Raw genomic sequence first — 25,328 nt, forward strand, 5'->3', positions numbered from 1 at the left:
TTTGTTTTTGTTTTGTCAAGGGATTAGGGATACAAATTAATATAAAACTATAGTATCAGGCAGCACGATTACAGGAATTGTGTATTTTTTGTCTTCACAGGTACCCAAACTGTTTCTCACTTTGTAAATTGGGGAACATTTCAAGGAGATGGACTTGAATCACAAGATTCAAATAATTTAGCACCCCTTAAAGGACAGTCAAAGAGAAGTGTAAGTTAGAGATTTTTTATGGAAGTATCATTGCCTAGCATAAATGTCCAATGAGAAGTATACCAGAAAGTCATCATTTCAGATCCAAGCATTCTTTTAAAATTCAGTAATCCATTTATGCATCAATCCAACAAACATTTATCAAGTACCTACATGTGTAGGCATTGTACTAGCCACTGGAGATACAAAACTGAATTGGTCCCTTCCAACAATAACTTATCATTCTACCAAGGACAGAGGAAAGATATAATGTTGTTTCTCATCAGTGCTGAGAAATTTGAACTAAAGCACAAGCTTGGAAAGCACTATGGCATAGTGGAAAGAAAAATATGCATGGTGCCACGTCAGAGGACCTTGCTATCTGGGTGACACTGAACAAATTGCTTAACTTTTCTATGCCTCATTTTCCTCATCTATGTGAGGCAGCATTGTTTAATGGATAATGTGCTAGATTTGGAAAATGACCTAGGTGTTAAAATCCTATCCCAGATACTTTATTAGCTGTATGATCTCCGCAAGTCACTTAACCTCTGTGTGCATCAGTTTCCTCATCTGTAAAGTGAGAAGTCAGTATTTTCTAAGGTCCTGATCTTAAAGGGGGTGGAGAGGAGGGAAGAGTGGTGTAGGTGACCAATGTCCCTTCTTCTGAATCTATGAATTAGTTTAGATCTTTATCTTCTTCTATCTACCTTCATCTATCACCTGGACTGTTATAGTTGCTTCCTAATTGGTCTCACCATTTTCAGTTGCTTTTCTGTCCAATCCATTTTCCACTTAGCTTGCATATTGATATTCCTAAAACACAGGCCTGACTGAGTCACTTCCCTGCTCAAGAAACTTCTGTGTAGTTCTCCATTGCCTCTATATTTAAAAATACAAACCCTTCTCTCTGGTACTTAACATCCTTTGTAATCTGGTTTTAATTATAGAAATCATAGAATTTGATCATCGAAAGGCTAAAACCTTAGTAGCCATCTAGTCCAAACTAAACTTCAAATGAATTCCTAACTGTGCTGTTCTTGTGACATCCAGTGTGTCTACTTGAAGGAGTGGGGGCCCACTGCTTTTCAAGATAGCCCATTCCACTTTTTGACCAATTTAATTGTTAGGAAGTTTTTTTTACTTCTAAGTCTAAATTTCCCTCTTTCACCGTTTCTTCTGGTTCTGCCCTCTGGGCCAAATAGAACCAATTTAATCCTTTTTTTTTCCTCATGATGGCCTTTGAAGACAGCTATCCTGCCTCCCCTGAGTCTTCTCCAGGCTAAACATCTCTTGGTTCCTCAAGTCTCATATGACATGGACTGAAGACTCTTTACTTAGTTTTCCTTCTCCTTGATATTCTTCAGCTTGTCAGTGTCTTTCTTAAGCCAGGGTGCTCAGAACTAGACAGTTCTCTAGATAAGGACTGAGGATAGATAGAGCACAGTGGAATTCTCACCTCCCTGATAGGGGAAACTTTGTCTCCTCTTAATTTGGACTAAAGCACAAGCTTGGAAGGCACAAGACCATATTAGCTTTTTTAGTTGCCACATACTAAGCTTGCAATCCACCAAATTCCCCAGATCTTTTACAGACAAATTGCTATCTAATCATATACCTCCCTCATCTTATACTTGTGAACATTGGGTCATTTTTTTTTTTGTACCAAAGCATAAGACCTAACCTATTGAATTTCATCATACAAGATTCAGCCCAGTCTTCAGCCATCAGTCTCTGTTTATATCCTAACTCTGTCATCTAGTATGTTAGCTATGCTTTCCATCTTTGTGTCATCCGAAAATTTGGTAGGCATTCCATTTATATTTTTATCCAAGTTATTGATCAGAATGTTAAATAGTACAGGGCCAAACATTGTACCCTGGGCTACTCTACTGGAAACCCCCTGATACACTAATGTTGAACCATTAACAAATGTTCTGATTTCAGCCATCCAACTGGTTCTGAACTTGTTTATATCTTTACATCTCTTCTACAAGAACAACATGAGAAAAACTTTTAACGAAAGCTTTGCTGCAATTCCCCTCATCGACCAGTTTTCTGGTTCTGTCAGAAACAGAAATGAAATTACTCTGGCATGATCTGGTTTTGATGAAACCAGACTGGCTCTCATAATCACTGTTTCTCTTTCTAGATGTTCTCCAATATCCCTTGAATGTTCCATTCTAAAGTTTTCCCAGGAATCAAAATCAAGCTCACTAGTTTAGAATTTGCAGATTCTCATGCTTTCTTTTTTCTGGAAATTTTGGCATTGACCCCTTTCCATTCTTGTGGTATGGCCTGTCTTCTACATTTTTTTAAATATTGCCTATAGTGACTTAGCAGTTTCATCTACCAATTCTTTCAGTTTTGAACTAGGTGACTTGCATCTATCCAAGGCAGTCAGATTCTTTCTTACTTCTTATAGACTTATATTGGGTCTCAACTCCCTGTTAGCCATAAACAGAAACTCAGAGTTGAATAGCTCTGTCTTCTCATTTGTATAGAAACAGTTGGACCCATAAGAACAGTTGAGATTTATCAGGTAGGTGACTAGAAAGAGGTCCTAGGCATAGGCCTCTTCTTAGGGAATGGGATTTATCAAAGGAAACTGAGAGGAGTGGGGAGACAGGTAGGAAGATAATCCAGAGAGCAGTATCAGGGAAACCATATGTTTATGATATGTCAGTCATATCATAAACTTCAGAGAGGTCAAGGAGCATGAGAATTGAGAAAAGATTATAAAAATTTTCCATTTAAAAATTATTGGTAGCCTTGAAAAGAGCAATTTTGTTGGAATGGTGGGGTTGAAAGTCATTACAAAGTGTTGAGAAGTCAATGGCAGGTGAGAAAATGGAAACAACACATGCAAATGCCATTTTCCTATTTTGATTTCAAAGAGAGAAGATAAAACATTAGCTTGAAGTTGGATGAGTCAGTTTTTTAAGGTTGGGGATATCTGATCATGTTTTTAAGTGATAAGAAAAAGAGACAGTAGATAGTAATTGAAAATTATAATGAGTGGGAATCATCAAGTTCTCAGAAGGGATCAAGGGCACAGGTAGAGAGGCCGACCTTGACGAAAAGACTGCTTCTTTCTCCAAGATCGGAATCTCAAGTTGTTGGTTCTATGTTCTTGAAAAGGACCAATGGTATCAAAAGGATGATGTCTTGTGTATGAATTGGATTTAAGTGAGGTAGAGCTGTGCAAAGTTCTCAGTAAAGGGTAAGAAAGCTGGTCATTATTCTGAGGTGATCTGAGATAGAGAAAGGGAGAGAAGAGGGAGCTCTTGTGTGCAAATGACTGGTCCCAGTTTCTTGGTAAAGTGTGAGGTGAAACCCTTTGCTGAGGAGGAATTCAGAAAAGGTGGTTCACATGACTTGAAGAAAGAGGAGGTTTGGAATAGATTCTTTGTGGAATGAATAAATGAAGTAATGAAAATCATTTATTAAGAATGTGGTATGTGCTAAACACTGTTAATTGCTGTTGTTACAAATACAAAAGCAAGACATCCCTCAAGGATCTTACATTCTAGTAGTGGTAAACTACATTATAAAGAAGTCATTGCCAGGAGAGAATATTTTGACTTAAGAAATCCTGGAATAGGGGCGGCCAGGTGGCTCAGTGAGTAAGAGCACCGGCTCCAGTGTCAGGATGACCTGGATCAAATCCGGGCTCAGATACTCAGCACCACACCCAGAAATAACTGGCCGTGTAACCTTGAGCAAGTTAACTTAACCCTGATTGCTTAAAAAAAAAAAAAAGAAATCCTGGAATGGCAGGCAAGTAGAGCCATGGATAAATCAGTTGAGGCATACTTTCAAGAAGAAACAGTTATATTACTTGATATTTGCCAGTTTTAGAAAGACACTGAAAGTGTCATATGGAGGGTAAGGTGGAGAGAAGAGTTACAAAGGCAAAGAGATGGCCATGGTGTGCAACAGTTGGCTAGGATGTGAAGCATGGTCTAGGCCCACCTGGCTATATAAAGTAGAAAGTTTAAATGAGGGGGGAAAAAGATTGCTGTGTAGATGTGAAGGCACAGTTGAGATTAGATAACAAATCTGTTTTGAACAAAAGCAACACTTTGGCATGACTTCTAATAACGTTCAGCTGCTTAAAGTAGATGTTGGGAGTAACCTAGGGTTGCAGTTTGGCAAGAAATGAGGGTGCTAGGACAATGGCAAAGGCTCCAAGAGTGGAAGATAATATAAAATTGAACTGGTTAACTAGAGCATCAGAATATCAAAAGGAAGGAAGGTGAGGACAATAAGTTGCCATTCTGGCCCTCATCACCTCTTATCTGGACTGTGTTAGATAACTAATAACTTTACCAGTCCTTCCTTTCCCTTCTTCATCAATTGACTAGAATCAATTGACCTACTAATTGCCAGGCACTGTCCTAAGTGCTGGGGATACAAAGAAGACAAAAAAAAAATCAGGGTCTGTACTCAAGGAGGTTACAGTCTAATGGGCATTGAAGGCAGACAATATGCAAACAGCTGTACAGACAAGATATTTACAAGGTCCATTGAGGGTCTTTGAAGTCACCAAGATTAAGAAGGACTGGGAAAGGTTTCTTGTAGAAGGTGATATTTAAGCTGACAGTTGAAGGAAACCTGGAGGCAGAGATGAGGAAGGAGAGAGTCCTGAGCGTGAGGGACAACCAGTGAAAATGCTGGTTGGGAGAGTCATCTTTAAAGAACAAGGAAGCCAGTGTCCCTGTATCAGGAGTGTATGGAGGTGAAATAATATAAGGCGCAAGTCTGATGATATTTAAATATCTTCAGTGACTCTCTGTTTTCTCTAGAATTAAAAGAAAATTTCTCAGCATTTAAAGAACTCAGCAGCCTGCCTCTAACCTCATTTTCCAGACTGATTCCCTTTCTTATATTTATGTTCCAGCCAAACTGGACTGCAGTCAGGTTCTTGAAATCTCTATCATTCCATATATGAAACACATTGTGTATTTACACAAGCCACCCCTTAGGCAAGCATATCTGTCCTCAAACTGTGTCACCTCTTTAGGGGACTGTATTTGCACAACATAGTTGACACTTAATAATTGGATTAGAAGCTATAGTATTCACATCCTAATTACCAAGACTGGCTTGGCTTTCCTCCATTCCACATTTACTGCCCTTTTTAGGCCCACCTTACCTCTCTTATTTCTATAAGTGTGTTCCTAAGTGGCCTTCCTGCATTCTGTATTTCACTTCCCATCCATCTTCCCACAAAGCTGCCACAATAATCTTCCTAAAGCATAGTACAGGTCTGACCATGTCCCTCTACTCAAAAAGCTTTAGTGGCTTTGGAATAAAATAACATAAATCATTTAAAGCCCTTCATAGTATGTCTTAAGCTTATTTTTACAGACATATTTGGCATCACCTCATCTTATGAGTTGCAGCCATACTGACATATTTTCTGTGGCCCCTAGGCAACGTTATATCTCCTGCCTTGGTGCCTTTGCCAAGGCTGTCTCCCTCTCCTCCCTTTCCTGTTATGAAATTCTAAGCTGCATTCAAGGCCCAGTTCAAGTGCTACCTTTTAAAAGAGGCCCATACTGATTCCTTCTGTTAATAATCCCTCTTCTCATACCTCATACTCCTCCCTAATACACTTTGTATTTATATTAAATTTTGTATTGACTTCTCTGTGGACGTGCTTTCCTCACATTAGAATGTGAGCTTCTTGAGGATTGGAGCCACTTTGTCTTTGTATCCCCATCTCTTAGCACAGACAGTGCCTGGCATATAGTATGCGTTTAATAAATGCTTATTAAATTGTCCTCAAACAGCCTAAACTTTTAGATAATCCACTCAGAAGATAAAGGAAAAGGATAGGAAGAAGAAACTTAAAAGGGGGGAGGGAGAGGATGAGAAGAATAGGTGCATAGCAGCACCTCTCTACTAAGTAGGGATACTTCTTTTCTCTTGCTGATTTACTTAGGTATTAATGCTAGCACTATAATAATCATGACAAAATTTCACAATAACAAAATAGTAGATGTTCCTGAGTTTCTTTTGCCTGTGATATAAAGATACATTAATCTTTTGAGGAAGTTTGTTTCTAACTAGATCTTTTTTTTAAACTGCAATTTATTTAATTCTAGTTAAGGACAAGAAGAAATGAGACCAAGTCTCAAGTGGAGGATTCAACAAACAAAGAGTTTTTATCAGGTATAAAGGTAGGTAAATTTCTTGGCAAATTGCTAAATTTGGCAAATATCAGAAATTGTTTTTATTAAATTGTTTGTTGTATTTATTCCTAAATCAATTAAAATTTCACTTTAATTTCCATTTATATATACAAGTATTCAAATATAGAAACAGAAACAATGACCAAAAAAAAGATTAAAATCGTCCATTTTGGTCAGTCAGTAAGCATTTATTAAGTCCTTGTTATATGCTAGGCACTGTGCTAAACTATGTCTATAAACTTTTGTTCTTTGTAGATAAATTTTTTTAAATATATATTCACTTTAACTTCCAAATCTAATTGTTTCTCTGACTCCCTTTTGAATTATTTTTTTCTATTTTTCTGCCTTGTGTTTTGACAAGTACAAGGTTCTATTAATAAGGTTAAGGACAACTTTTAAGTTTGGATATTAGGGAAACTTTTAAATATAAAGTGAGGTTTTCAGGGGCAATAGGAAGTTTTAAGTCTTCTGCAAAGGAAATGTAGTAAAACCTCAATTAATTAGAATTTTCTTAGGAAACAGAAACTTTTGCTTAAAAATTTTAAGTACGTGATTCCACCTGGCATAGTGCCTGGCACATAATAGGTGCTTAATAATGCCTTTTTCTTGCTTAGTATAGTGTAATAATTGAATCTGTATTTACTGATCATTTCCAATATCCACTTCCATTGTGTAGGTTTAGAAGCATAGGATATTGAATTAAGGTTGTACTGATACCAGACTACATCCTGGGAGCTACTTTTTAACATAAACTTAAAGTAATAGCTTGTTTTCTTAGAGATTTATCTCTTTCTCTTAATGGTAGAGTGCTAGGTAATAGTAACTCTTGTTAAATGAAGTTCTTCCATATTTGAATACATGGCATTACTTGGAATCCTAATTTGATCCTTACTATGTCTCTCAATCTGAATCCAGTACTTGATAATAAAGTACATTTTATAGCATGACCTTAACAGAATGAGAATTGGAACCTCTTGGTACTTCTTTTTTGAACAGTCTGATTCTTTACAGGGTGTTCTTTACAGGTTTTCTTGTTTGAATATTTTGAAAATTAGGGGTGGCTAGGTGGCACAGTGAATAGAGCACCAGCCCTGGAGGCAGGAGGACCTGAGTTCAAATCCATCCTCAGACACTTAACACAAAAAACTAGCCGTATGACCTTGGGCAAGTCACTTAACCCTAATTGCCCTGCCTTCCCCCTTCCAAAAAGCAAAAAAAAAAAATTTTTTTAATTGTATTTCAGTACCTTTGATTTCCTTTGTATCCTTTGAATTTAATTCTTTGGATTTAAAAACATTCTGAGGAAAGGTCCCTCTGTTTCGTTCACCAGCTGCTAGAAGGGCCCCAGAACCGCCATTTGAGATAAAATTAGATTTCAGTAAGGAGAGGACATAGTTGTCCCTAAAGGGATAGGGAATCTTGAGAAACAGAATCTGAATATGAAACTGGGAACTAAGTGCTCTTAATTAAGTTCTTTCTGTCTCTGTCCCTGTATAGAGTATTTAAATTTGCACAAATGTTTCTTTTTGATCTTGCCTAGCTTATAAATGAATTCTGGCTGGCCCTGTAGCCTCATACAAGGAATTCCACTTGCACCTGGTGCCCAGCCCCCCCCAGGTTTCTTATCTATAAAAAGAGCCAGTTGAACAAAATGATCTACCAAGGTCTTCTGGTTGTTAGTTTGTGATTGTAAGTTACTTATAGATGAATCATTGAATTGTACATTGACTAAAGCAGCAATTTAATTGTCTTCCAAGGATTTTTACTTAGAATCCACTTTTAAACCAAAGCTTTGCTAGAGTGCAGTCTTTATTTACAATATATCAATTTTTAATTCATAAGCAGGCATTAATGATGCCACTTCTAGTAACAATGAAAATGAGAAAATATTCTATTCATAATACTTTAGAGTTTTGATTTAATAGCATGTTATCATAACAGACTGGGATTCCACTCGTCTTTCAGGATGCTTCTGAAAAACACCTTGAACAACAGCTGAGTAAGTTTTTGGCTGATAAACGGACACCTGAATTTCAAATTACTGTTGGGCACATAGTAACAGAACTGGTGGAAAGGTGTAAGGCAGAACCAGCATTTTATCCTCAGAGTAATCTGGTACAACTCATCCAAACTCAAGTACTTTCTTATAGGTAAAAACTTTTCTTACTTAAGGATAACTTGGTATGTTCTACATTCTTGTAATATGTTGTATAAAATTCCAATTTCCATATTTTGGGGGAATTACAGAATATTTTTGCAAGTTAAATTTGTGTGGTATTTTAAAATATTACATCTTTTATTTTTCTCTCAGTTTGTGTCCTGACTTGATGGCAGTTGCCTTGGAAAAGAGAGATGTGCATTTATTACAGCTCTGTCTACAGCAGTTCCCTGACATTCCTGAATCAATTACCTGTGCTTGCTTAAAGGTTTTCCTAAGGTACATGGGAAACAAACTGGTTTTTTTTCCCTTTGTTTCAGTTCTTAGTATATGTTGTCATTATTAATGTTTAACTACAGAAATTTTAAGAATGGTTAGAAAAATTAGGTCTCTGGTATTTCTCTGACTTGGAAATAGACTTATTTTGGCTTATTGTGACCTGTTATTAGGGAGAGGAAGCAATATGGAATCGTCAGAATTGATTTCATGCTTATTGATGACATGTTTTTCTTCTTGTAGTATTGGTGATGACAGCCTTGAAGGGACTAATATAAATATGGAGTCAGTTATTGGTTACATTAACTTTGCCCAAGATAAGAAAATGGGAAAAACAGAAATTGTTCAAAATGGTTTCAGTCCAGTACTTTTAGAAGAGAATAACTTTGATGACAAGTTAAATAAACCGGAAGACACAATGAATACTACTCTGACATGTCCTGTAACTCCCCAAAAAGCAGCTTTACTGTATCCTTTGAAACATGAATTTTTTGTGTGTCTTTTACCAAGTGGTAGCCTTACTTTACAAAAAAATATCTTAGAGTAAGCCAAGAATATCATTTTATGTTTTAGAATGTTAACTTAGTAATAAAATGACTGACGAGGCACCTTTGTATAATGAAAAGAGAAGCCAGACCCAGAGTCAGGTATAGTGTGAATTCAAGTTCTGCCTCTGATACCACAGTCTCACTGTAGCATCATGAACAAGCCACATAACTTCTCAGTGTCCCAGATAACTCAGATTCTAAGTTACAGATAAGTTGATGCTCTGCATAGTGGGAGTGTATACAACTAGGAACAATGATGAAATCAGCTCTGTACCAGCTGAGATGGTTGGCTTTTCTTTAAGTAAAGTGAATTATAATAATGCATATATTCAGGGCTATTTACCTAAATCCAGTTCTTTTAGCTAGTTAAAGAAGTTGAATTCTTCTAAAGATTTCTAATTTCAAAATGTCATAATCAGTGTTCCTAGTATGAAGTCTTAAATTGTAATATTTAAGTGGCGAGTAATAGAAAGAACTTCCAACAGACAGCCAAAAATAACTGCTTTCTTAGTGTCAGTTTCCGAATTAGCACTTATAAAAATATTCTGTTATTCTGAATAAAAGACTCTTGCATGCAATAGTTAAGCATTTTCAGTATCTGAGAGTTTGGCACAAAAATACTTGATATTAAAGTTAATCCTTTTCATTAAAAATTTCATACTAATTTAAGAAAGTATATTTGTAATGTAATCTTTTTTTCTACATCCATAAGGTGGTGTTTATTTTCCTTTAGTCATAAATAGAAATGCAATTCTCCATTCAGCATATAGTGAAACATTTCTTTTGCCGAATTTGAAAGACCTCACTGTGCACCACGTCATTGTAAGTACTCTTTCATAAAGAACTTTTGTTGAAATTAGATTTTTCTTTTAGGTTTTGCTGTCATCTAGTCTGCTTGTGAAAATAGCAGCATGACACGGCCTTAATGTTGAGTTAAAATTGGGTTTGAGAAATTGGGGAACCTTGAGGAAGGTGAATGGACATGTGATATTACTCCAGGTTAAGTCTCAGAGCACAACTGAAAGTAAAGACACTAAAAAGAGATAGAGAAGAAATAAATAAAGCAGGTGAAAGGGTTGAAAGACTTCTCTTATTGAGCTAAGTATTTGCATTGGAGTAACTTGTATAACAAAAATGTTTATTGTTACTTTTCTTTGTCCTAGCTTTTTCTCCAGTATTTGCATTTCCTTTATGAGAAATGTAGTGAAAATGCTAGTATGACTCTTCCTGGACCCTGTCCTCCAACCCTGAACCAGGTGAGATAGTGGTACATTTACTTTGTTCTGAGTAGTGAAACAATTAAGTCTGGTTATTGGCAGGGTTTGGGGAGAAAACATGACTGGTAACAACAGTTGGGTTTCATTAAGGAATTTCATAGGACTCCTGGGCTTCATACATGACCTTTACAATAGATATTTCTTTCCTTTTCACCCCAAAAAAGTAATATCCATTTGACAGTTGTATTTAAAATCTGGGTTTTTTTTGGTAAGCTTCCCCTCTTTGTAGCCTCTTGTACTCCTGACCTATTCATTTAATTCATGGAAAGAGTGCTGGATTTGTGTCAAGAGAGGCATGAATTCAGTTCCCACAACTGATATTAGTGTTATGTCACAAATTACTTAACCTCTCTAGGCCTCAGTTTTATCATTTTCAAAATGAGAATAATAATTATACTTTATCTCAGAGGGTGATAGTGAAGCTTATATGAGATTGGATTTAATAGCACTTTGTAAATATTAGAGTGATTTATAAAAGTCAGTTATTTCTTGTTCGGTGGAGTTTAGAGAAAAACTGGGAACAAATAACAGCTACCTAGTTTTTCTGCTTGATATTTAATACTATATAGATAATGGTGCAGAGAAGCAAAATGATTTTTTAAATAAACAAAAAGTATTGAAATATAAATTTACTAAAAATAAAAAGTAGTAATCAACCTACACTTGCTCTGTGCTGGGGATACAAATACAAAAAAAGATAGTCTCCGCCTTCAAGGAGCTTATGTGAACCTTTCCATTTCTGTAAATAAATCCACATGATTCAGCTATCTGTTTTAGAGTTCTTTGTCCACATATTGTTGGTTGAGTTGGTGTGCATAGAACACCATTGATTTCCATGCTTGAATTTTAGCTGTGAAAGCCTATATTCAGCAAATACAGTGACATACACCTACTGTCAACTTTTATTATTGCTCTGTGAAGTGATACTCTTGGTCTCAGAAGTATTTCTGTAAAATTTTAACTTGTTTAGTATATGCTCCAAGAACATCTATGAATCTTCCTTTGTTGACAAGACATTGTTAATCTTTCTGTACCTGCCTTAGGAGTGGTAGGACCCATATTTACCTTAATATTTTAAGTGTTACTGTTTGGATACTTTCTATTACTATTATTATAAATATTGTGATCATTAATTTTGAGAACTTGTGTATTCCCTACCCTCAATTACTTTTCAGAAATTTTAGAGAGGTAATATAATAGAGATTAAAAAAAAAACTTTATAGTAATAAAAAACCTTTAATAAGTGTCAAATTTATTGGAGTGACCATGTCATTGGCAAATTTTTTTTGTATTACTTCTTTTTTATTTTATTTTATTTTTCTGATTTCCATCATTCATTTCCGCCAGATTTTGAGTTACAAATTTTCTCCCCATTTTTCCCCTACCCACTGACCCAAAATAGCAGTCCCACAGGATGTCCCCTCCTCCAATCTGCTCTCTCCCATATTTTCTTCCATACCCCTTTCAACTTTTCCAATAGGGCATGGTGGATCTCTATCCCAGTGCCTGTATATCTCATTTCCCAATTACATGTAAAATAGTATTAATAATAGTATGTGTATGTGTGTGTGTATATATATGTATATATTTAAACACTTGATTTTAAAACTTTGAATTCCAGATTCATTCCCTTCCTCCCTTGTCACCCACCCTTAACTGGGAACATAAGCAGTTCAGTATAGGTTTTACATGTGTGGCTAATGCAAAGCAATAACATAGTAGATATATTGTAAAAGACTGACTATATTTCCCTCCCTCCTATCCCACCTCCCACTTATTCTATTCTCTGCTTTGATCCCGTCCCTTTGCAAAAGTAGGTGCTTCCAACTTCCCTTCCCCCAGCCTGCCCTCCCTTCCATCATCCCCCTACTCTCCTGGAGGGTGAGATACCCTATTTAGTGTGTATTTTATTCCCTCCCCAAGCCAGATTCAATGGGAGTAGGGTTTACCCATTCCCTTTTGCCTTCCTAGTCTTCCCCTCCATTGTAACCATTTTCCCTTGCCTCTTCTATATGAGATAGTTTACTCCATTCTGTCTCTCCCCATCTCCTCTCAATATATTCCTCTCTCACCTCTTAATTTCTTCTTTTTTTTTTTAAGCAATTGGGGTTAAGTAACTTGCTGAAGGTTACACGGCCAGTTATTTCTGGGTGTGGTGCTAAGTATCTGAGCCCGGATTTGATAACCAGGTCATCCTGACACTGGAGCCGGTGCTCTTACTCGCTGTGCTACCTGGCTGCCCCTCACTTCTTAATTTCACCTTTTAAGTATCTTCCCTTCCTGTTACATTGGTCCTGTGCCCTCTATCTATGTATACCTGTAAATATATATACACACATTCACATATGTATTCATATGCCCATACACTCTCATATGTAAACAATATATATATTTCTATTCCTTTCAACTATTTTCATACTAAGAAGTTTCATCAGTTACAATTATTGTTTTTCCATGTAGGAATGTTAATAGTTCAACTGTGATAAGTTCCTTATGATTTCTTTTCCCTATTTACCTTCTCATGCTTCTCTTGCTTTTTGTATCTAAATGTTAAATTTTCTATTCATCTAGTTTTTTCATCAAGAATGCTTGAAAGTCTTTTATTCCACTGAATACCCATATTTTCCCCTGAAATATGATACTCAGTTTTGCTGGGTAGTGACTCTTGGTTTTAATCCCAGCTCCTTTGACCTCCGGAATATCATACTCCAAGCCCTTTGATCCCTCAGTATAGAAACTGCCAGATCCTGGGTTATCCTGATTGTGTTTCCCCAATATTCAAATTGTTTCTTCCTGGCTGCTTGTAATATTCTCTCCTTAATGTGGGAATTCCAGAACCTGGCTATAATATTCCTAGGAGTTTTCTTTTTGGGATCTTTTTCAGGAGGTGGATTCTTTCAACCTCTATTTTGCCTTTGGTTCTAAAACATTAGGGCAGTTGTCTTTGAGAACTTCCTGGAGGATGCTTTCTAGGTTCTTACTTTTGATCATTGCTTTCAGGTAGTCCAATAATTTTTGAATTCTCTCTCCTAGATCTGTTTTCCAGGTCAGTGGTTTTTCCCATGAGATATTTCACATTGCCTTCTATTCTTTCATTGGTTTGGATCTGTTTAACAGCATCTTGATTTCTCATAAAATCATTAGCTTCCATTTGCTCCATTCTAAATCTGAGGGAATGATTCTCCTCGGTGAGCTTTTGAGATTCTTTTTCCATCTAACAAATTCAGCTTTTTAAGGCATTCTTCTCATTGCCTTTTTAGTCTCCTTTGCCATTTGGGTTTAGTCTGTTTTTTAAGGTGTTATTTTCCTCACCTCAGTCAGGCTGTTGACTTTCATTTTGTAATTTTCTTGCATTGTTTTCATTTCTCTTCCCATTTTTTCCTCCACTTCTCTTACCTGCTTCTTAAGGTCTTCTATGACCTGTAGCCAGCTCATAGTTTCCTTTGAAGCTTTTGGTGCAGGAGTTCTGACTTCACTGTCTTCTTCCTGGTCCATGCTTTGCTCCTTTTTGTCCCCAAAATAGGAGTCTAATGTTGGAATCTTCTGTCTGCTTTGTTTCTTTTGCCTGGTCATGTCTCCCCTTAGTCACTTGACCCCTGGGCTTTTTGCCACACCACCAGACAGGGGAGCTTTCATCTCAAACACTGGGGTTTTCTCAGCTGCCGGATGTATTAGATGGGTGCCCTCTCTGGGGCCTCCACACACTCTGGCAAGCTGGTCATGCACCCTAGACCACAATCCAGATCCAAGGAGGTTAAAGCAAGAGTGATTACCCCTCAGACTGGTCGCTTGGTCCCCCTACACTCTGTAGGCCAGGAGCTGAAGCTGCCACGTGGTGCTGGCTGGCTGTGCCAGCATCTCAGCGGCTTCTTGCCCCGGGGGCAAAAGCCACATACTCCCACTTACCGGATCCGAAAGTCCAGACTGCACTGACCTCTCACTTTGTCCTTAGCATCTATGTGTTGATAATTCTGGAAACTGCCACAGCTGCTGCTGCTGATCTGGAGTCCCTCCAGCTGGCAGCTGGTCAGACCCGCCCTAGGGTTAAAACCTCCTGCTCGAGGGCCTGCCCTGGCCACTTGCTGCCAGCCTGCTGGGCTGTTCTCAGCGGGAGATTAGCTTCTCTGTGTCATTTTGTGGGTTCTGCAGCTCCAAAGTTTGTTCAGAGTCCCCTTTTTACATTAATTGGGGAAAGTGGAAGCTGGAGCCACTCGGAGATCATGTTTCTACTCTGCTATCTTGACTCCGCCCCCCCCCCCAATTTTTTAAAATATATTTTTAATATTTTAATATTGTTAAATATTTCCTAATTACATGTAAAACATTTTTAACATTAATTTTTTAAAATTTTGAGTTCCAAATTTTCTCACTTTTCTGGTCCCTCCTAATTTGAGAAGGTAAACTTATTGATTATATCGGTATACACTTGAAGTCCCATAAAACATTTCCGCATAAGCTATGTTACAAAAGAAAAGAGAGACAAAAATAACAAGAAAAATAAAGTAAAAAAAAAGCTCAGTCTGCATTCAGAATACATTACAGAGTTCTCTGGAGGTGGAATGAATTTTTCATTATGGGTCCTTTGAAATTGTCTTGGATCATTGCCTTGATCTTAGTAGCTAAGTCTTTCACAGGTGATCATTGTTACAATATTGCTGTTAATGTATGTAGTGTTTTTCTGGTTCTGCTAGCTTTCCTTTACACCAATTCATGTAAGTCTTCCTATGTTTTTTAACCATCCCCCTTGTCATTTCTTTGTTTTTTAATGTTTTTATTTTTTTTGAAATTAGATATAAAAACAATTTTAAACTTTTTTTAAATTTTGAGTTCCAAATTCTCTTCCTCCCTCTCCTCCTTGAGACAGCAGCAGGCAATTAGATATAGGTTATATGTGAGCAGTCATGCAGAGCCTATCCAATGTTATAAAAGAAAACAGAAAAAAAAAGAAGAAAAAAAGTTTTAAAAGTATCCTTCAATCTGCATTTATACTCCCAACAGTTTTTTTTCTCTGGAGGTGGATAGCATTTTTCATCATAAGTCCTTCAGAATTGTCTTGGATCTTGTGATCCAAGTTACTTGGATTTTATAGCCCTTTGGGCATAGTTCCAAATTGTTCTCCAGGATGATTGGAGCAGTTCACAACTCTACCAACATGCATTAGTGTCCCAGTTTTTCCCCATCATTACCAGCATTTATCATTTTTCTGTTATGTGTGAGGTGATACCCTAGAGTTGTTTCAATTTGCATTTCTCTAATCAGTAATGATCTAGAGCATTTATTAATAGTATTCTTTTTTTTGCCTTTTGGAGGGCAGTTAGGGTTAAGTGACTTGCCCGAGGTCACATGGCTAGTTTTTGTGTTTGGTGTCTGAGGCCAGATTTGAACTCATGTCCTCCTGACTCCAGGGCCAGTGCTCTATTCATTGTGCCAACTAGCCGCCCAATATGAATCTTTTGATAGTTTTGATTGCTTCTGAAAACTACCTATTCATATCCTTTGACCATTTATCAATTGGGGAATGGCTCTTATTTTTATAAATTTTACTCAGTTGTCTGTATATTTGAGAAATGAGATTTTCCTTCTAATTTTTTACTATTAATTTTGTTTGTGCAAAACCTTTTTAATTTTATGCAATCTAAATTATTCATTTTACCTCTTGTGATTCTTTGTATCTCTTATTTGGTTATAAACTCTTTTTATCCATAGTTCTGACAGGTATATTTTCATTGCTCATCTAATTTACTTATGCTATCACCCTTTATATTTTTAGTCATTTATTAATTTTTATTTTATTTTGGCTTATAGTACAAGATGTTGTTCTATGTCTAGTTTCTTTCAAACTCCATTCCAGTTTTCCCAGCAATTTCTGTCAAATGGTAGATTCTTCCCCCAAAAGTTTCGATTTGGGGGTTTATCAAACACTAGATTGCAGTGATCATTTATTACTATGTGTTATGTACCTAATGTATTCCACTGATCCACCACTCTATTTCTTAGCCAGTACCAGATCATTTTGATGATTATTGCTTTGTAAATATAGTTTGAAATCTGATACTACTAGGCTGCCTTCCTTTGAATTTTTTTTCATTGATTCCCTTAATATTCTTGACCTTTTGTTCTTACAGATGAATTTTATTATGTTTTCTAGCTCTAAAATAATTTTTTTGTAGTTTGATTGGTATGGCCGTGAATAAGTAATTTAACTTAGGTAAAATTGTCATTTTTAATCTCAGCCTTACCCATGAGCAATTAGTATTTCTCCATTTATTTAGGTCTGTATTTGTGTGAAAAGTGTTTTGTAACTGTGTTTATGTAGTCCCTGGGTTTGTCTTGGTAGGTAGGCACTCAAGTATTTTATATTGCTGCAGTTATTTTAAATGGCAAGTAATGTTTTGAGAAGATAAAAGATATAAAATCATGTGTTGTGATCTTGTGTTTTTATAGATTAAACAGTTTTAAGTAATAGTCTAGTGTTTAAGCCCCATATTGTTGCTTTCCCTTTGGAAAGGGAAACATTTTTTTGGATGTAAATTATTATTAATTGAACTATGCAGAGTTTGGAGGATATAAAATTACATATTACTGTTTTGTAAGTATCTAGGAATACACTTTTATGGGGTTATAGCAACTTTAGTTCCATCCACGTGATCCCATGGTTATGATCTTTATATACCTTTCTGAGTAGCACAGAATTGGGTCAACAAAGCAGAACAGTTAAGTTCACTTTAAAGAAGAGGCAAGTAGTGTCATAGCTCAGAGTTTTGAGTACGTTTTTTTGACTTTATTGGTATTATTCATATCAAATAATCCAAAAATCTTAAAGTGTTTCTTGTAATGTAAATCAAGTTTTAGAAAGAAGACCCTTCTATTTCTTAGGACTGCCATCTGTAAACTAAAAAGTCCAATTATACATTTAAAAAAACTTCTTACTCAGGAAATTGTCAGACATGGCAGGTTCTGCACATTCCAACAATCTTTACTTTTCTATTTGTCTTCAGATTATGGATTGGATCTGTCTACTGCTAGATGCTCATTTTACAGTTGTTGTGATGATTCCAGAAGCAAAAGGAATATTGACAAGTCTTTATAAGTTTGTGAAAGCCCAGGTATGTGAATATTGGATACATAACAAGATTTATTTTTGTTTCCCTTTCAGTAAAGTGTCAATTATCACCTAAAATTCAACTGATAATTAAAATTATGGTACTGAGTAGTTATTAGCCAGATGGGATTTGTTTACACATAAGCATTATTAAAATATTACTTTTTAAATTCTTCTTTTTAGGTATGGGTTTATTCAGAACTCAACAAAATTGAAGGAAGTTTACAGCAGCTACAAAAATTGCACCAGCAAAGAAATAAGGGATTGTATTCCATTGAAGTTCTTGAACTCATCTGAGATTAGTTTCCATTATGCAGAGACTTTTTATGAAGACTTTTTCTTGGATGGACACGCAGTGGAATTTGGTTGGTGACTTTGTTGTAATGTCAACACAATTTTCAAAGACCAAAGGGATCAGAACTTGCTTCTCACTTGATGAGAGATCAGGGTTTCATACTGACCTATTCTGATTTTATAAGTGATTGTTGGGGAATGGAGAGTCATGTTATGGCACTAACTTAAAAGTAAAACTTGGTTGATTTTAAATAAACTTGTTTGTGTGTGGAGAAAAATTTAATTTCTTAGAAAATTTTTTTGGGTAGTGCTTCTTCAAAAAACAATTACCATTGAAGTAGAAAAATTATTTTTTAGAATTAAAAATTAGAAAAATTTATTTTGATTGAATAAGAAAGCTCCCCTAGCTCATCAGTTCCCATGACCAAACATTTGGAATCAAAGTTGAATCAAAGGATTTAACTATTTGCTAGACATCTTCTACCTCTTAATTTTTAAATACTTGTTGATTGTTTGACATAATCTAAAAGTATGTAAACAGCAAAAGTCAAAAGTAACAAATTCCAACAAGACACAAAAAATATTTTATCTCTCCTCCCGTGGTGCAGAGATGGCAACTGTATCCCAATAAATACACAACATCTTTAATTTAAACCTATTTCCTCCAGTACTTTATGTCTATAAGTTCTTAAATACTCCTATTCCTCCACAGGCGCTCTAAGATAACTTTACATTTTGTATTCAGTAACAAGAAATATTTTTTATTGCTAGTTAAAGTATTGACCAATTTGTATTCTGCATTTTCTTTTTATAGCATCAAGAGTATAAACACCAAGTATAACACTTGTAATATATTGTCTTCATGGTTGATTGAACTATTATGCTGTTTAGATAAAAGTTTTTTGTGGAGAGAAATTATGGATATTTTTGCTTCTTGATAATACACCTTGAATTATTTGTTAACTTTAGAATGAGATCCTGCAGTTTTTTAAATCAGTGATCTCTAAATTTTCTGACGTTATACTTACTAGTAAAAAAAAATGTTGTACATGCTTCCTCACATATATACTTTTAATGAATTTATATATATATATATATATATATATATATATATATATATATAGTTCTACTATACTGATAGTTTTATATGTTAGAAAACTTAAATGAAAATAGAAATTTAAAAAAGATGAAATAGAGACAAAATAATATTCTATCCCAGAGTCAGTAGGGAGCAGTAGAGTTTTTTGAATAAGGGAGTAACATGATCAGACCTATACTTTAGGAAAATTACTTTAGTAACTCTGTGTGCAGAATTGGAGAGACACTTAAGTCAGAGACTAATTAGGAGGCTATAATGGTAGTCCAAGTGATAGGCAGTGAGGGCCAGAACTACGATGGTGACTGTGTGATTAGAGAGAAGGGAAAAGATTTGTTAACTAATTGAATATGTGGGGTGAGGATGAGGGAGAATGAAGTGCTGAAGGTGACACTGAGGTTGTGACATACCTGGTTGACTAGAAAGTTGATATTACCCTCAGTGGCAATAGGGAAGTTTGGAAGAGGGATGGATTTTCGGAAAAAGATAATATAATGAGATCTGTCATCTGTTCCAACATATTCATGGTTCCTCATTTTGCACAGCTTACTTTATCCCATCTAAAATTAAACAGGGAAAGGAGGCTGTTATTCATGGGTCACTTCCACTGAATGCAGAACTTGAGGATTCCTGCCTCAACCTCAAGGTTATTGGAGAGGGGGAGGAAGAAGCAATAGACTGAGTGAAGCAAAAAAGACAGGATTTTCCTCATAACACCTGGTGCAGCAGGTTATAAATACCACAGGACCAACTTATAGTTCAAAAAGGGAAAGGCTGAGAGCTTATGTCTTAGAAGAGGAGACAGGTGGTGTAGTGTTGGGAGAAAAGGGTAGGTATGGTTATATGAAGGGCAAGTTCCAAAATTAGATATTCTGGGGAAGGTTGATTGTACACATCTACCTTTGATGGGTGGATCACATAGTCCCTTTGTCAGGCTCCAGCCCATAAATTTTGATGTTACTTTTCTAGATGATGAATTAATTTTCATTTGTGGGGGGTATGGGAAGCCAAATTATATATAAAATAACTTGAAACAGTACATGATTTGATTCCCCAGTGGAGACAGTTCATTAAATACTTACTGTATACCAGGTACTGTGCTAAGTGTTGGGAATAAAAATTCAATAAGAAAGATAGTCACTTCCCTCAGTGATCTTACAGTTTTATAGAGAAAGACAGTACATGTAGAAAAATAGAAGTTAGGGAGGTGTTTTTTGAGTTGGGAAGTATGGTGAGTGGTGCCATAAGGACTGTCACGTTCTTTCTCAGAATTGTCGCACTGGATGGATTGCTTTTCACGGGGCTAGAAGTGAAAGGGGTGAGACCTAGTAGAAAGATCATTGCAGCACAGCCTAGCCAGAGAGCAGCTTCATGGTAAGTTTGGTTAGGCTGGTAATAGGGAACACCCTCCAGTAATGAGGACAGGGCCCCAGTGAGGTTGCTGCAGAGCCTCATTAGAAATCAGAGAGTGTGGCATGGAACTGGCCAGAGAGCAGCAGTGTGGAGAGTCTGGGTAAGTCTGGTGTGGAGAACTTTCACCAACCATGAGTGCAGGACTGTGCTTCAGAAGAATGGGGCTAGAGGCATGAAGTGACCCAAGGGATAGGATAAAAAAATTTTGGCCCTGTTTTAATATAAATGCTTTTAGTATAATTCAGAAAGTCATTTTTATGCAAATTTCTTGTAAATGTACAACTACTTTATAGTAAGAAATTTCTTAATTCAAATTTTCTTTAGTATTAATTTCAACCTATTGTAGGCAGCTAGCAAATAGCCTCTCATCTGTTCCAAAAGATTTGTTAAGAGTGGAAGAAATACCTAAGATGATAACTTTTAAAAAAATACTTGGGAAAACCTTGCCCTTTCAAAATCAGATATTTTTAAAATGACAAAAATCTTTTTGTTACAGCAAAGCCATTTTAGAGTGGACAAGAGCATCACTTCTCTGTCCAAGCATAGAAAAATGGGTCATAAGAATCTTTTCACAAAATACATCCTCCTTTTAAAAAGGAGAATAAACAGTGAATGATGTAATCTGGAGAGGAGAGTCTGGGATGCTGACCCCTGTGTGCAGAGACCCAGGCATGCTGCCAGCCCACTTCTGGGGTGTGCAGGAGTGGTATTTATATGATGTTTGGCTTGGGGAGCAAGCTACCCAGTAACTTCGTATTTTAAACTCATTGTTCTTGGTAACTAGATAGTGTGGGTTGTGGATAAAGAGCTGGCCTTGAAGACAGAGAAATCCAGGTTCCAAGACCCATCTGACATATCCTGGCTCTGTGACACTGAGCAAGCCACCTACCTTCCTAGTACTCTAGGGAATAGATTTCCACCTGTATTGGTTGAGGAAGTTTCCTCATTTGGGAGTTCCCTAAGTCAATGAAATCCTCAGGTCCATTCCCTATGTACAAGACCAGTGCTAAATTTTCCTTTCTTTATAATGCTCAAGGAATAAGGGCTGCTAGCTTCCTCAATTTCAGTGACCTAGAGTAAAAGGCCAGTTATCCCACCATAGTTAAAGCTTTGGTTGACTGTCAGATAGCTAACAAAATTAATACTGGCTAAGAGAGAAAAATTCCACATCTTTCTTAAAAACCAGTTATAAATTGTTTCTTATATCTCCAACCCATGTTAATAACTTTTAAATCTTTGTGATAGGACTTCACTGATTGCTGTCAGCCCACCTATGGTATATTTCTAAGATTCTATGGTGTTTGCTTTCCTCAAGAGTAAATCACTTGGATTTTAACCACTAAATAAGACTACAGTTAGATTTTTTCCACAGAGCTGAATTATCATGAACTTATTTTTGATGCTCACAGTTCTCTGTCTAGAAAGTGGGTTTCCTGCAGTGAACCTCTGAAGGAAACCTGACCCAGCAGGATAACTATTGCTGCTTAATCTTAAGCACCATTTTTCTTTTGTCCCTTGTTCTTTCTGTGTTAATTTTTGCCAGCCATTCCTATGTTCAAGTCTGTTCTGGCTCATATTTTGATATTTAAGTAGAACTTTTCCATCTGTGGGAAGCAGTGTCTTCAAAAAGCAAATTAGGCCAAAGTCAGAAAAAAATGATCCCTGAGTGAAGAAAAAAATGTTGGGAGACACACTGGGAGGTTCAGTTCAAGTCAGTCAACATTTATTGAATACCTGCTATGCTCCAGGTACCATCAGTGCTAGGCACTGGGGAGACAAAGACAAAGTGAAACAGATCTGCTTTTAATGAGTTTGGTTTCAAAAAATCATTTTCACAAACAGGATAGGAGAATCATGGTTAGAGAGCAGTTTTTCTGAAAAAGTCCTAGGGCTTTTACTGACTGCAAACTCAATCTGAATCAGCAGTGTGTTGTAGCAGTCAAAAAAAAAAAATGAATGCAGGAGGGCTTCCATCAAAAATTACTTCCTGGGGCGACTAGGTGGCGCAGTGAGTAAAGCACCGGCCCCGGCGTCAGGAGGACCCAAGTTCGGTTCCGGCCTCAGACACTTAACACCCACACAAAAAAACTAGCGTGTAACCTTGGGCAAGTTACTTAACCCCAATTGCCCTTCAAAAGGAAAAAAAAAATAACTTCCTGAATAAAGGCAGTTGGCCCAACTCCTCTATACATAACACAGCAAAAACCTGAAATTCACATGGGATCAAATAATGATTAAGAAATCCAATGAAAAGCCATAGTGACTTCTTCCACTCCCAGAACTGCAAAAAGAGTTATTCTGAAGCCTGTGGCCATTAGGAAAGGAGACACTTGTAAAGACAGCACCAGCTTAATGTGATTAGCCAGAGACACATTAGGCATCTTGGAAACTGAGAAGTAGCAAACTGTCATATGACAGTTTTCAGACCAACACACCCCAAGTCCCTAGTACTTTGATCTATATATCCAGTCCATTTAGGGCCTCGAAGATTTAACCTCTCACAAAAATTCAGGGGATATGGTCAACCTCAGAGATGGAGATTAGCAAAGGAACCCGGATCATCCAAGATAAGACCAAACAGTTGCAACTACCCCACCCAAAAAAGCAGCAGGATACAAAGCTTGGCTCTGTCATAAAGCCTCAATTCAGGAACTGAAGCTGGAGATGAGTAAACTAAAACACTGTAACACTAAAAAAAAATTGAATTCCAAAATTACAAGTAGAAAGTTGGGGGAGGGGGTTTGATTTTCCACAAAAACTACCTAGAAAAAAATCAAATGAATTTTTTTTTAAAGTGATAGCTCTGGAGAAAAAAATGGGAAGAATTTTTAGCTTAGAAAAGAAATTGATACACATTGCCCATTAGTTGTATAATTATTGAAATCATTATAAATCATTGACTACATTAGGCAAATATTAGAATCAAAAGATTGAAAGAAAACATCTGTTCTCAAAAAGCAACTGACCTGGAAAACATCATCTCAAAATGAGATTAGGAATCATTGGAGTCCCTGGAAACCATGATTAAAAAAAAAAATCCTAGATACTATATTTCATTAAAACTATGCAGATTTATTAGAAGAACCAGAAGATAAATTGAAGATGGAACTCAGCCACCTCCTGAAAGGAATGTCAAAAGGATTAGTCCCAGGAATGTAATAGCCAAAATCTAAAACTCCCATATATCAAAGAAAAAGTACTATGAGCCTCTAGAAAGTAGCAGTTCAAGTACTAAGGAAGCACTATCAAGATCACACAAGAGCTGGCAACTTGTGTTGAAAAACGAGAGGAAGCCTTGCAATGCAGTTCTCCAAAAGGCAAAGGATAGAGTCTTAAGGGCAAGAATAACTTCCTGCAAAGCTGATTATAGTCCCACAGGGGAGGAAAATGGGCCTTTAATGAATGGAGGTCTTTCAAACATTTTGATGAAAAGACCAGAATTGAGCAGGAACTTTGAAATACAAACATAAAAGTGAAGAGAACCTAGATGGGTACATTTCTTTGAGCAATTGAAAGGAGGCCATATGATGATGTGCTAACATTCTATTAAGGGACAAGAAACAAGTTCCTTTTAGAACCTTCAAAGTATACTGAAATTAAGTAAGAAAAACAGGTCAGAGGGGGGGCAAGATTGGTTCTGTGCTAAAAGTTTGAAAAGGAAAGGGAAGAAAGGACAAAAGGAAAGAATATGTTTGTTAAGGAAGAAGGGAGTGTTACTTGGTATTTCTTATTTTTAAGGCATGGAAGAATAGACAAACATGGAGCAGAGGGGATGTGGACAACAGATGAACCTCGCTCTTATATGAAACAGACAAAAGGAGGGGTGAACACCAACAAAAAGTATTTAACACGTGAGAATGGGGATTGGGTGAAGGTAATATTGGGAAATGGCAACAAGGTGTCACAAGGGATAGAGTGCCAAAGCTAGAGTCAGGAAGACTTTTTTATCTTCCTGAGTTCAAATGTGGCCTCAGACCCTTACTGGCTGTGTGACCCTAGGCAAGACACTTTAACTTGTTTACCTCAATTTTCTCTTTCAATTTCTATTTTGCCCTCTGGTTTAGAATATCAGAGCAATTTTCCTTGAAAATTTCTAGAAGGATGATTTCTAGGCTCTTTTTAAAATCATGGCTTTCAAGTAGTCCAATAATTTTTAAAGTATCTCTCCTGGATCTATTTTCCAAGTGAGTGGTTTTTCCAATGATATATTTCCATTGCCTTCTATTTTTTATTTGTTTGGATCTATTTTATAGTATCTTTATTTCTCATAAAGTCATTAGCTTTCATTTGCTCCAATTTAATTTTGAAGGAATTATTCTCTTCAGTGAGTTTTTGAAATTCTGGGCAATTCGACTTTTTAAGGCATATTTCTCATTGGCTTTTTGGGCCTCTTTTGCCATTTGAGTTAATCTATTTTTTAATGTGTTATTTTCTTCAGTATTTTTGGGGGGTCTTTAGCAGGCTATTGACTGTCTTTTCAAGATTTTCTTGCATCATTCTCATTTCTCTTTCCAATTTTTCCTCCACTTCTCTTATTTGGTTTTCAAAATCCTTCTAAAGCTCCTCCATGACCTGTAATCAGTTCATATTTTTCTTGGAAGCTTTTGATGCAGAAGTTTTGACTTCATTGACTAATTCTGGTTCCATGTTTTGATCCTTTTTGTCCCCCAAAAAAGGATTCTGTGGTCTGATTGTGCTTCCTCTGCTTGCTCATCTTGTCAGCTTGACTTTTCAGCTCTTTGCCACAGTAGAACTCTGCTTCCAGAGTGGAGAGA

General features: G+C 36.5%; 1 protein-coding gene and 1 long non-coding RNA gene across 3 annotated transcripts in view; one reads left to right on the top strand and one right to left on the bottom strand.

Annotated features, from left to right (window-relative positions):
* The window catches only part of NOL11 (nucleolar protein 11), a 276,383-nt gene extending 258,061 nt beyond the window's left edge, over nt 1–18,322 (top strand). For both annotated transcript variants that reach the window (XM_069076611.1, XM_069076612.1), the window contains 9 exons: nt 101–210; nt 6,303–6,377; nt 8,355–8,539; nt 8,701–8,826; nt 9,067–9,291; nt 10,115–10,193; nt 10,535–10,627; nt 17,647–17,754; nt 17,934–18,322. In XM_069076611.1, the coding sequence (XP_068932712.1) occupies nt 101–210; nt 6,303–6,377; nt 8,355–8,539; nt 8,701–8,826; nt 9,067–9,291; nt 10,115–10,193; nt 10,535–10,627; nt 17,647–17,754; nt 17,934–18,047 (1,115 nt within the window). In that variant the 3' untranslated portion in view covers nt 18,048–18,322. The remainder of the gene's footprint in view (nt 1–100; nt 211–6,302; nt 6,378–8,354; nt 8,540–8,700; nt 8,827–9,066; nt 9,292–10,114; nt 10,194–10,534; nt 10,628–17,646; nt 17,755–17,933) is intronic.
* The window catches only part of LOC138152623 (uncharacterized), a 634,969-nt gene that overhangs the window by 310,696 nt on the left and 298,945 nt on the right, over nt 1–25,328 (bottom strand). The window lies entirely within an intron of this gene.

This window comes from Petaurus breviceps, unplaced genomic scaffold (assembly GCF_028583685.1).
Source record: "Petaurus breviceps papuanus isolate PSGF00001 unplaced genomic scaffold, PetGlider_PUasm1.0 90925, whole genome shotgun sequence".
NCBI lineage: Eukaryota > Metazoa > Chordata > Mammalia > Diprotodontia > Petauridae > Petaurus > Petaurus breviceps.